Source organism: Salmo salar, chromosome ssa11 (genome assembly GCF_905237065.1).
Source record: "Salmo salar chromosome ssa11, Ssal_v3.1, whole genome shotgun sequence".
Taxonomy (NCBI): Eukaryota; Metazoa; Chordata; class Actinopteri; order Salmoniformes; family Salmonidae; genus Salmo; species Salmo salar.
In genome coordinates, this window is record NC_059452.1 from 24,728,353 (window position 1) to 24,741,835 (window position 13,483).

General features: G+C 40.9%; 1 protein-coding gene across 5 annotated transcripts in view; it reads right to left on the reverse strand.

The window, feature by feature from the left end:
• The window catches only part of LOC106563521 (12S rRNA N4-methylcytidine methyltransferase), a 69,686-nt gene extending 56,213 nt beyond the window's left edge, over positions 1 to 13,473 (reverse strand). For 2 of the 5 annotated variants that reach the window (XM_045689228.1, XM_014129184.2), the window contains exons 1-2: positions 13,338 to 13,443; positions 12,571 to 12,829 (exon numbers count right to left, since the gene is read on the reverse strand). In XM_045689228.1, coding sequence (XP_045545184.1) covers positions 12,571 to 12,816 — 246 coding nt within the window. In that variant the 5' untranslated portion in view covers positions 12,817 to 12,829; positions 13,338 to 13,443. Of the gene's footprint in view, positions 1 to 12,570; positions 12,830 to 13,050; positions 13,204 to 13,337 lie in introns of those variants that run through there. The other 3 variants (XM_045689227.1, XM_014129185.2, XM_014129183.2) reach the window with 3 other exon arrangements.
• Between the last annotated feature and the right edge of the window lie 10 nt (positions 13,474 to 13,483).

The window sequence follows — 13,483 nt, forward strand, 5'->3', positions numbered from 1 at the left end:
AATACCCATCCACGACCCATTTTCAATGCCCTGGCTGAGGGAAGGAGGTTCTCACCCAAGATTTGACGGTACATGGCCCCGTCCATTGTCTCTTTGATGCGGTGAAGTTGTCCTGTCCCCTTACCAGAAAAACACCCCCAAAGCATAATGTTTCCACCTCCGTGTTTGACGGTGGGGATGGTGTTCTTGGGGTCATAGGCAGCATTCCTCCTCCTCAAAACACGGCGAGTAGAGTTGTTGCCAAAGAGCTCCATTTTGGTCTCATCTGACCACAACACTTTCACCCAGTTGTCCTCTGAATCATTCAGATGTTCATTGGCAAACTTCAGACGGGCATGTATATGTGCTTTCTTGAGCAGGGGGACCTTGCGGGTGCTGCAGGATTTCAGTCCTTCACAGCGTAGTGTGATACCAATTGTTTTCTTGGTGACTATGGTCCCAGCTGCCTTGAGATCATTGACAAGATCCTCCTGTGTAGTTCTGGGCTGATTCCTCACCGTTCTCATGATCATTGCAACTCCACGACGTGAGATCGTGCATGGAGCCCCAGGCCGAGGGAGATTGACAGTTCTTTTGTGTTTTTTCCATTTGCGAATAATTGCACCAACTGTTGTCACCTTCTCACCAAGCTGCTTGGCGATGGTCTTGTAGCCCATTCCAGCCTTGTGTAGGTCTACAATCTTGTCCCTGACATCCTTGGAGAGCTCTTTGGTCTTGGCCATGGTGGAGAATTTGGAATCTGATTGATTGGTTGCTTCTGTGGACAGGTGTCTTTTATACAGGTAACAAGCTGAGATTAGGAGCACTCCTAATCTCAGCTCAGCTCTAGTGTGCTCCTAATCTCAGCTCGTTACCTGTATAAAAGACACCTGGGAGCCAGAAATCTTTCTGATTGAGAGGGGGTCAAATACTTATTTCCCTCATTAAAATGCAAATGAATTTATAACATTTTTGACATGCGTTTTTCTGGATTTTTGTTGTTGTTATTCTGTCTCTCACTGTTCAAATAAACCTACCATTAAAATTATAGACTGATCATTTCTTTGTCAGTGGGCAAACGTACAAAATCAGCAGGGGATCAAATACTTTTTTCCCTCACTGTACATGTAGGTAGGGGTAAAGTGACTATGCATGAAATCAGACTGAAGACTGCTTGTTGACAGTGTTAAAAGCCCTGCTGCACCTGCCCTTCACTATCCCATACCAATGTTTCCCCAATAACAATAACAGCAGCATCATCCTGGGAATGACAGAGTCAACTCAACCCTACCTACAAGCCAAATATATGGCACTTCACTTCCCTTCACTAGCAGAGTGTTTATTCTGGGGCTGTTTGAGCCGCATTGAGTGTGCTTGTACTATGACACAGATACAATGCAAACAGATGACCTACCCAACTAACAATAAGCAACAATCACAGTGCATACAGGAAGCTCTACGAGCCTGTTTCGTACAAGCTAAGGCAATGTGTGTGTAGACTAGACCATTCATAACTGGTACTAGTCCGGTTGCCCCAATTTCTGTTAGACAACAATATATGCTAACCGAGAGATTACTCGATTGTCACTTTGAGCCTTGAACATTTACCATGTTGGAAACCCAAAATGTTCTACTTTGGCTTGGGCAGTCCTAGCTTTTGTTTTGGTGGCCCCTTGCAGCTATATCTGCATATCAAATCTCACATCTTTCATGATGCAACCATTTGGGTTTGTGAGACATCATTTATGTGGACTAACTTCTGCTGGTGAAGACTGCTTAACTACATATCTTTTCATTCTGGTTTTGCCAGAGTGAGAATATATATATATATATATATTTATTAGATTTTTATTCCACAGCCGACTAGTTGCAGGTGTAATTCAGCACCACAAGGAGTAATGCATCCTACCCCACCTGAACCCTGGGCCACTAAGCAGCCTGAGCAGGAACAAGGCCAACACTGCAGTATAATCCTACTATCAATGGGCTCAGTGTAGAACATTTAAAGCACTGGAAAACCATTATTTAACGTTACACAATCATGTGCATAGTGAATGCATATGACCTTATGAATTCGTAGATAAATTCAACATATGGTATTGTTGCCGTTAGTGTCGATATTGTATCGTATTGTTGTTTGGCTATGAGGTTTAAAAGCCTTGAGCTCCTATTGGATATTGAATTTGTATCAGAAACATTGAGTTTGTATTGCAAATACAATATTTTTAACATATTGGTATATTAAAGCCCAATGCAGATTGACCAAATCCCTGTTATAATCTTTTCAGGGGTTTTATTGAATGTGAAACATTCATGTTTATAAAAATTCACCTTCAGCAGTACTTTTTAACATTGCTAAGTGAAATCATCATGAAAGTTACAATTTTTTAAATTATATTACTAACAGTGGAGTGATTCCTTATTTTTCCCGGACCCTATTTTTAGCTATATTTTACATAAATAAATGAGTCATGTATTTAATTAATCAATTAGTTAATTCCCATGAGATAGTGAGCCGTGTGGCTGCTGATGGCTGATGCTTAGAGAACTAACAAGACACAAGTACAGGAAAATTCTGATAAAGAGGCAAAAGTGATGTTTATCAAACACTCAACCATCATTCAAGTACTATCCATTAGCTCAATAGAGAGCCACGTAGAGAAGTGTTTCCCAACTCCAGTCCTCCAGTACCCATAACAGCACACATTTTTATTGTAGCCCCGGACAAGCACACCCAATACAACTTGTCAACTAATCATCAAGCCCCAGATGAGCTGAAAGAGGTGTGTTTGTCCGGGCTAAAATAAAAATGTGTACTGTTGGGGTACTTGAGGACCGGAGTTGGCAAACACTGATTTAGATGATATGGGCTGCTTTTAGACAGGTAGCTCAATTGTGATATTTTGTCTCACTAAATTTGTCTTTGAACCAATCAAATCAGCTCTGAAAAGGATCTGATGTGAAAAGATCTGATGTGATTGGTCAAGGAACAAAATAAAATATTTGAATTGGGCTACCTGTGTAAATGAGACAAAGTCAGTCTGGTCTAAAGTAGGCTAGACATAACACTGTAGACTGAAGGTCATGCCAAAATGACTACATTATGTCGACAATCAGTTAAACTGGGTTTGCTGGCAAATTCATGAAATGTTTTACATCAGTGATGAGTTTAAAATGTTGAATTGTACATCAATAACCAATGATGATTACAGCGCCACAATGTTTGACATGTCCTGTATCATATGAAAATGACAGCACAGTGTTAGGGAGGGTCACAAAATGAAACAAGACAAAATGACAGGCTTCTCAACTCGCCCCCTCTGAACTTGCCTCAGACAAGAGAGCTAGTTTCATTTCCAGCGCTGTATTACAAAGCACTAAAATTGTTCCATATGCCTACCCAAACCTCTGTGACCTATGTATGCACTATACACAGGCCCCATTACTTATGAATGCATTTATTGGATCGATGCATTGTTAGCTGCCCCCCACGATTGTCAAAATAAACACAAAACCGCTAGGGGGATCCATGGTGGCATGAGCATACTTGCAACAAGAAAGAAAGAAATAGGGGTACATACTTTGAGGACTTGTTTTTGAGGACTGATTGTTTAAAGCAAAACCTGAACAAATCAAAATAAAATCTATTGTAAGCCCTGTTCAGCAGGTATAGCCAGATGAAGGTTCTGTCTCGGCTACTGATATTGCCTGGGGTTGTTTGGCATGCAAAAATACTTGTAGATCAATGACTGTTAACACAGTTACATGCAGCTCGACACTGAAGTAGACGCATCAGTTATCACAAAAGATGAGAGGTATTTTCGGAAGGTAGAAAGAAACCATTTTTGTGAACCGGCAATTCGTAATGTTTAAATACATGTTCTGACTGATGTATGCTACATTTGGATCCGCAGACCGATGCACTTCTATCTTAAACATTTTTGAATTGGGGACCGATGCGTAAATCGTTACATCCCTAATATTAACCCAAAAAAGAATTTATCTGCCGTAACTTTACTGTATCATAGCTAACAATTATTACATACATCTATTAATAGGGTTGCCTCAGAGATAGATAGAGGACGAAACATTGTATCTGTCCCATTATGGCATCATTAGAGCATGGTCAGATGAATTGAGGCCATCACCATTTTGAAGTAGTACATTTTCTTCTTCTACTACTACTTTATGAGTTGGTAAACAAACTGAAAGGGTCCATACGGCCACCTGCAGTGTGTTATTTGAACAGGTATAAAGCCAAGGTTGGCAATTTACTGCCACCTGCAGTTATGGAATGTTTGCTCATGTGTATAATTCATTGGCTGATCCCTCCTAGTGACCTGGATGGAATTATGTGATCCTTCCTTAACCCATAGGAAGTCCCAACCAGTTGACTACTTCATAATGGTGAAAGTCCCCAATGGCACTGCCTAATCTAAAACATGCTTTGGGGTACTAGAGTCCTCTATCCATCTCTATGGGTTGGCTACACTTCCAGGATTACAAGCTAGCTAGTTACCTAGGAGTTTTCTCAGATGATCTGAAGAGAATATGAGGAAGATATGTAACTTCTTGTAACTTGTCAATCTGATCTTAAAAGCATGTCTCGGCAGAATTTTTTTATTATAATAAATACATTTATATATGTTTTTTAATGTGCAGTGGGGCAATGATTTGGCAGCGGTCGTGCGCCGCTGCTAAATAAATATAGGGGAACACTAAACCCCATACTCCCCCTCACCCCAAAGATAAAACTAATAAAGGAAATATTAGTGGACATAATGATAACATTAAATTCACAAACATAGCTGGAGATGTACTTTTTCAGGAAAAGGTTTCATTATGGAGATCTACAGTAATACATTTAAGAGAAATCCTCATTCAAAAAATGCAGTTTTTGAGCCCTCATTCAAACCCCAATCAAGGACATGTTGCAGAGATGAGTCATCATCTCAATCCAGCTGTCCACGGGGCATACATCTGATTAGCATACCCACGCTCACACACCAGGCGCAAATGTAAATATTGTAATAAAACCCTCCGTAATAACACTGCTCCCGTGTCTTGGAAAGGCTTTGCTTTGTTTATTTTTCCCACTTTCAGCCATATTGTATGACTGTGAGCAAGTACGCAAATAACAGTTATTAAAACTGGATTTCAGGTGCAGTTTTCTGAGATTCTTCTACAGGCAGCCTCCTCTCTATTCTGTGCCTTATGCTCTCTCTCCTGCCATTTTCATCATTAGTATAAATATCATCCTCATTATTGACAACATGAGTAACCATCAAGGCAGATATTCAATTGTACATTTTGATCTCAAGATATCAATAACTGAAGTCAAATTCATGGAACCTGTTGACAAAACAACCACATTCGGCACAGTAATGTTCTCATTTGTAATGTAAGCAACTAAACAAACTGGCACAAGGATACATTTGGGTGTGATATGATAAAAACGGCTATATTCACACATTATGGACTTATGCCACTAATAGTTTGCATGTACAGTACATTGATGTACATGTATCTATATGAAACTAAAGCCACAGACTGTGTAAGATGAAAGGGTTAACGTAGCTCAACATGACAGTCCGGTGGAGCACCCACAAGGGGGTTGTCTGCTCAGCAATGCTGAACCACCTGCTGCTCTATAGACTCAGGCACCCCATTTCACTAATGAAGTCCCAGACTCTCTTTCACACCACGCCCCCATCACCACTATGAAATGGTCTACTCATGAAAGTAATGAGCCAGGGAGGGAGAGAGACTCTGCTGGCCACTGATAACCTCAGACTAAACTTGCAACCTTACGAGACAAGGGCTTAATATCTGGCCGTCAATCAGCCCCGGTGCCCCTAGCTGGAGTGTTTAATTACAAGGATCAATTATTCACCAGCCTCCTCTTTCACTACACTGTGCTCCGAAAAACAATGGAGGAGTGAGAAAAAAAAAACAGTGGCCGTGGCCCACAGGGGGGCCCAATTTTACCCTTGGGGGACAGTTAACCCCCTGCTCTTGTACATACACAGAGTGTACAATACATTATGAACACCTGCTCTTTCCATGACATAGACTGACCAGGGGAATCCAGCTGAAAGCTATGATCCCTTATTGATGTCACCTGTTAAATCCACTTCAATCGGTATAGATGAAGGGGAGGAGACAGGTTAAAGAAGGATTTTTAATCCTTGAGACAATTGAGAAATGGATTGGGTGTGTGTGCCATACAGAGGGTGAATGAGCAAGACAAAATATTGAAGTACTTTTGAACGGGGTATGGTAGTAGATGCCAGGAGCACTGGTTTTTGTCAAGGATTTTTCACACTCAACAGTTTCCCATGTGTCAAGAATGGTCCACCACCCAAAGGACATCCTTTGTCTGGTAAGCATTGACACCTTGTAGAGTCCCCAAATTGAGGCTGTTTTGAAGGAAAAGGGAAGGTGTTCCTAATATTGAGGTCGTTCTACTTCAAAAAGCACAAGAAAGAGGGTTTTCGACACCCACCATCTTAGATTGTTCTGAAATTGTTTGTTGTTAGAAACTGATAAGATTCTGTATACTGGTTGTTAGGGTGGGATTGGCGTGGGGTGCAGGGGGTCCGTGGGTGGCTTTTGACTATTTATTTGGATTCCTCAAATCTTACTCCCTCTTAGAAAAAAGTTTGGTCCAAATCAGATGTTAGGCATTTATTGAATAGTATATGAATCCTATAAATTAAAAAAATGCCAATTTGGGAGCAATTTAATTAGCTTAATTTATCAGAGATCAAATTATATTTCAACAAAATAATGTTGCAGGAATGCTAGTCTTATCTGTTTCTAACTACGGAAACTATTTCAGAACAATCCGAGATGGTAGGTGTCATGAAATTACCCACTTCCAAAATACAGTCATTGGCATGGTTTTCTGTTTTTTCCCTGGGATGTTTTTCAAAGTTAGTGTGGGAGAACATCCTGCGAAGTGAATTTTACAGTTTTAAAGCTAGTTTCCTGCAATATTATATATTTTGCCAAACCCACTGGCTACAGGTTATCTACAAGTCTCTGCTAGGTAAAGCCCCGCCTTATCTCAGCTCACTGGTCACCATAGCAGCACCCACTCGTAGCACGCGCTCCAGCAGGTATATCTCACTGGTCACCCCCAAAGCCAATTCCTCCTATGGTCGTCTTTCCTTCCAGTTCTCTGCTGCCAATGACTGGAACGAACTGCAAAAATCTATGAAGCTGGAGACTCATATCTCCCTCACTAGCTTTAAGCACCAGCTGTCAGAGCAGCTCACAGATCACTGCACCTGTACATAGCCCATCTGTAAACAGCCCATCTATCTACCTACCTCATCCCCATACTGTATTTACTTATTTATCTTGCTCCTTTGCACCCCAGTATCTCTGGTATCTCTACCAGTGTTTAATTGCTATATTGTAATTACTTCGCCAGCATGGCCTATTTATTGCCTTAACTTACCTCATTTGCACTCACTGTATATATACTTTTTGTTTTCTTTTGTTCTACTGTATTATTGACTATATGTTTTGTTTATTCCATGTGTAACTCTGTGTTGTTGTATGTGTCGAATTGCTATGCTTTATCTTGGCCAGGTCGCAGTTGCAAATGAGAACTTGTTCTCAACTGGCCTACCTGGTTAAATAAAGGTGAAATAAATAAATAAATAAATACATAAATAAAAAAAAAAGTGAATTATTTAGAATTCAAGGCACACTTAACCAGCATGGTTACCACAGCATTCTGCAGCGATATGCCATCCCATCTGGTTTGCGCTTAGTGGGACTGTCATTTGTTTTTCATCAGGACAATGACCCAACACACCTCCAGGCTGTGTAAGGGCTATTTGACCAAAAAGGAGAGTGATGGAGTGGTGCATAAGATGACCTGGCCTCCACAATCACCTGACATCAACCAAATTGAGATGGGGTGGGATGAGTTGGACCGCAGAGTGAAGGAAAAGCAGCCAACAAGTGCTCAGCATATGTGGGAAATCCTTCAAGACTGTTGGAAAAGCATTCCAGGTGAAGCTGGTTGGAAAAGCATTCCAGGTGAAGCTAGTTGAGAGAATGCCAAGAGTGTGCAAAGCAGTCATCAAGGCAAAGGGTGGCTATTTTGAAGAATCTAAAATCTAAAATATATTTTAATTTGTTTAACACTTTTTGGGTTACTACATGATTCCATATGTGGTATTTCATAGTTTTGATGTCTTCACTATTATTCTACAATGTAGAAAATAGTACAACTAAAGAAAAACCCTTGAATTAGTAGGTGTGCCCAAACCTTTGACGGGTACTGTAGATATAGCTCCATTATCTTTTCTAGATACTTTATATATGGTTTAGTCGTTAAGTTTACACTGAAACATGTAAACAAATATGTATGTTTTATCATTTTTTGGAGTGGAGGCAACGATTTAGCAGCGGTAGCCTTTATGTAAATAGAGCTATTTATGTAAATGCATAGGCAACCACAAACAGTTGCAAAAGTCTCTGGATAAGAGCCAGTTAGGTCATCCATTTCTTCACTTATTTATTTTTTTAATTAACAGACTGAACTATATATTTAAAAAACTATTTATGCTGAGTAAGTTGAATCTCCGCAGTTCAGCACATACACTTTCCTGTCTCCCTGTTTTTCAGACAGCAGAAAGTATAAAGGTGCTTTGATTTCCTAAAATGTATTTCATTATTTGGCTAACAAATTTTATTGGAACTAAAACACTCTTGTAAAAGGACATTGTTCTTGTTATGTATTTAAATTCAGGTAAGGAGAAGGTGTAACACGGGAGGCCATTTTAATTCCACAAGGGGGAGTGTGGTGAGACTGCAGTGGCCTCCTCGTTTTCCCTGCTAAAGCAGTAGTGGATCTTTCCCTGGACACTCAGTTGACGGCTCATTAATCTGCCCTGGCGGAGGTCCCCAATCCTGGCACCAGAGAAAAGGATTCCCCACACCTTGTCCTCACTCTCACCTGCCTGGGCAAACCACTGAGGTGAGGAGGGGACAAGGGCCACAACAACAAGATGAGGGATTCCTGGCAGCATAAAAACAAAGAAATCACTTTCGGGATGCCCTCTGTGAGTGGGCGTGTGAAAGCAGGAGGGGGGGCGACACACACGGAGAAACACTCACCCGCTATCATCTGTGGGCTGGTAATGAGGGATGCTGGAGGAGAAAATCTATTGCAGTGGTTGTGGGTGGATCTGACAAAGACAAAACACTCAACAATATTGAATTCCGGGGCTGGGCGACAGGCTTTTAGTCCATACATTTTGAAAAGATGTCTCTTTTCCTTAGAATGATTGGGCAGGTCGTGAATGGGGGCTGGATAAATGGTTCAACTTGCTGAGAAAAGTTTAAAGTTATTCTTTCTTTTTAAACATTGTATAAAAGCTATGTTCTACACTTGTACAAGACAGTTTTCTTCATTGTTTCATTCAAACAATTAGGTTACAACAAAGGGAGTGTCAGGGATGATGCAGGGGGTTTCATCAAGGCTATTAACTTAGCCTGAGTAAAAAAGCCTAATTATATCATCAGCCAGGGTGTACCACAGTGATTTATGATTACTGACTGATGGGCTAGGAACATAGATACTCTCTGTATGTTCCTAGCTGACGGGGCGGCCCTGACATTATGTGGTGATGCTGACTGACACTACCTTCTCAAGTGGATTATGATCAGTCTTTAAACTAATGACTTGCAAGTATCAAAAGGAGTGACAGATGTACATAATGTGGTCTTTTAAAATATGGCCATCCTATTCATCTATTTCAAAATCGTAGTGGCACTTTGTTAGTGTTAATCATCTTCTGACACCTTCTTACTTTGATTCAATTGGATTTATTTTAGTCATTTTCATAGCAATAAGCAGAAAGAAATCCTGTTCCTCCATGTAAATAAAACACCCTATCCTCCAGCTACTCCTGTCTTGAGTAAACTAATAACCTCCAGGTCAGGAAAAGCCTGATTCTGCCCTGAGAAAGGATATCCTTCTCCAAGCCCCCGACCGCTGTCTCCCACATCACGGTTTATAACCACCTTTAGGCCTCACACTGCCCGTTATTCAATTAGCCAAATGCTACAATTGCATCAAGATGGTGAAGATAATTAGGTTAAAATGGTTATCTGGCTGGCTAAGCGCATTCACGTTCAAGGTGAATAGAAAAATATTCAATTGTACAAACTGTAATCTTTTAAGAGCTAATTTGGTGGTTAATGAGGCCAATCTAGTTTGGGTAATTTATGGTTGATGGGAAGGGAAGGAAGGCCAGCAGGAGAGCAACACTGAGGCTGCTTGAGATAAAGCTCATTTCTGGAGTATAAAATGGTTTTACAAGGTCCGTCTCTAGACTTATCAACTATCTCTAGACTGATCAGCACAATTAAGACCTAAGCCCACAACCTTATCGTCATTTCTGTAAGTAGTACAATCACTTGTTATTTTAAGGGCTGTGCATGTGCATCACTACTAGCCGTGACAGTGTGAGAGAAATGTGGGGAAATATCACAGTCCACCTGTGTAGATATCTGCGCTGGACTTCATGCGTGGGAGGCGGCGGGGCGTGAAAGGCTACATTGCCATTTACCCACTTTAGTGTAATTACAGCGTTTGCTCTCAGATACCCATCATCTCTCTAAGTGCTCCATTCATACACACTATGCTTAGCCTGACAAGAGCAACTACGCAGGGTTGATTGCTTTACAATAGCAGATCAAAATATTAATCTGACTCAGTTCAGTGATTTAAGTGAGTATTTGGCTAACATGGAGCGTGGGTTTCCTCCCAGTCATTGACTTGTCAGTGAAACCCCCACTTAAACAAACAGGGTCTGTGATTACACTACCTAGCTGCTCTACAGGACAGCTGATGGAAACAGAGTGCAGACACCTGATTGCCTGACTGGTTCATTAACAGAAATGGTGGGGGGATTTCACATGGAGAATCTCTACCATAAGAATTTCTATTGTAAGACTGCTTAAGTGTTTACATGTGCTGGTAGCTGTTTATTTACATGTATACCTTGACCAAGGCTGCTATTACACATAGCCTAATAGACCACATGAATGAATAAACATTTTATTTATTAAGAGCAGGTTTGTGAGACCTTATATTACAGTTTATAAATAGTTGCCATTGTCGTTGCAATGTTTCAGCGAGCAGTCTGAACATGACGCATTTCAATTCTCCATCAAAGACAAATTACAGTAAGAGCTGGATTCAATAAAACATGCCAAAGTAGGCTTAGTGTTTATGTAGTTTCTATTTACACAACTAGCCTACTTCCGGCACACACAAGTGTCTCAGTCTGAAAGCTGAAGAAGGTAAGATGGATGTGCAGTACCAAAAATATTCTGCTAATGTATTTGAGTATGGGGGAGGGGACTGAGTATGCCAATGTGTATATACTGGAATGCTGGTTTGACAATGTTGCTACGAGTGTAATTACAGCACAGGTAAGCACAACTTAAAGGGGCAATCTGTGACTACTACAACCCACATGGACTTTTAAATGAATGATGTATACCCACTGATTCTTGAAGAATATACCTTAGAAATTCCTCAAGAGCTTAGTTCAACTGTCGTACCCCATCAGAACACAAAATATTGTCTAAACTTGTTTGTAAATAATGTAATTATAAAACACTATGGCCTCAAAACATGGTTAAAACTCTAAATGTTGCATGATGGATAATCAGTCCATACATAGGTGTCTATGAATTTGAGAGTGGTTACATTTCTTAAGCCCCCTCCCTCAGCATTTTACCAAAACAGTGGCGGGGTGGCCTTTATTATTGTTTAAACAGCAGATTGCTGCTTTAATGTAAAGTATTACAGCTTTTAATTACTGTGCTACGTTGCCGGTCTTCCAGCTTTTAATATGTTTTATTTCAGCATTTGGGGTTGAAGCACAAACTGTATAAAGCAATACCGTAATATATATGCAACTAGGCTACACCCTAGATAGAGCCTGTCAATGTGCAGTGACTAGAATTACATAAAAAATCCATGTAACACTTGTTTTTAATGGCAAGCTCTTGGCAAGCTTTATTGGGACAGTTGGCCAATGGGCGGACATTGAAGGAGTTACAGTAAGAGGCGCTAAAGTTCAGGCAGGAGTGTTGCAGGCAGCACTCTATGTCCTGCCAACAGCCTTACGGTGGCACAATGCCTGACTAAGATGTTGACCCATGGCCCCCACCTGCCCTGTCCGTGCAGCATCTCTCGGCCACCCAGGGGGCCCATCAAGTCTCCCTCGGCACTGCCCACCAGAAACAGAAGGCCTTTGACTCATGTCCATCTGTCCTGGTAGTATGTAAGGGAAAGCCAAGGTAGTGGGATCCTGGTGACTTAATGTGCCCTCTCAAGAGAAGTAGCCAATCTTATGAACTGAGAAGCGAAGTTAGGCCATGAACAATCTTTCAAAGAAAGCAGATTTTCATATGATTCATCATTGGGGTAAAAACAGGCAAAATGCACAACAAACCTTACCTGCTGTTCAATAGAATATTTAACCATCAAGGGCTCACTAAGAAAAGGTGGGTTGACACACACTTACAGCTTGTTAGAGAAGAAAGACTTACCTCGCCAGGTTGAATATCTAAACATCGGAGCACTTCTTTAAGCATAACAGGTGTGTGCAGTGTCTGTTCAGCCAAGATGGTGGAGTCATCTTTACGTCTGTCCTGGTGACCAGGCTCCATGGGAGCAAAGCCAGAGTAGGACAACCTACTCCCCTTCCATGGCTGGCTGACTCTACAAGCAGCATCAAGAGCCACTCTCCATGATGATCTCAAGGTGGGACAAGCCGACACATGCTGGCATGCCATGGTCTGAAGAGAACTGGAAGGGGACAAACACACAGCAACTTTGTAAGATAATATTCTAGCTAGTGGCTAATGCAATACATGCCACTATATGTAGCTAACATTTCTAGCTAAGCTAGCTAGGTATCAGAAAATATAAATCATTGATCCGTTATTTCTATCTAGTTATCCAGCTACAGTAAATAGCTAGCTACTTAGCCAACTATACACTAAAAATCAAAGTGGGCTCCAGGGCACCTTTTTACAGTAGAGTACAGTACTCAGTAGAAGAAAACCACGTTGAAGAGTTATCAAATTCCAAAGTGGAGTACTGCGAACAATGATTTGTGTAGCTACTAGCGTTAGACAGCTACTAGCTAGCTATTCTCAGGTGCATCTTCATAAAAAAACTCTCGGGGAAAAGTGTTCGGATAAGTGAGTTCCGTTCAGCTGTCGTAGCTAGGGTTACAACACCTTGAATAGCTTGCAACTGGACGATGGAAATCGTACTTAGGACATTGGTCTTGACGCAATATTATACTTACTTTGTTATGTTAGCTATGTGTCATAATGGTTTCATTTACATGATTAAAAAATTGTTAGAAAATAGCTAGAATACGAAAATAGTTTTTAAACCACTTCCTCCACCAGCACAGCAATCAAATGACTGCAACACCAAGCCCATCGACGT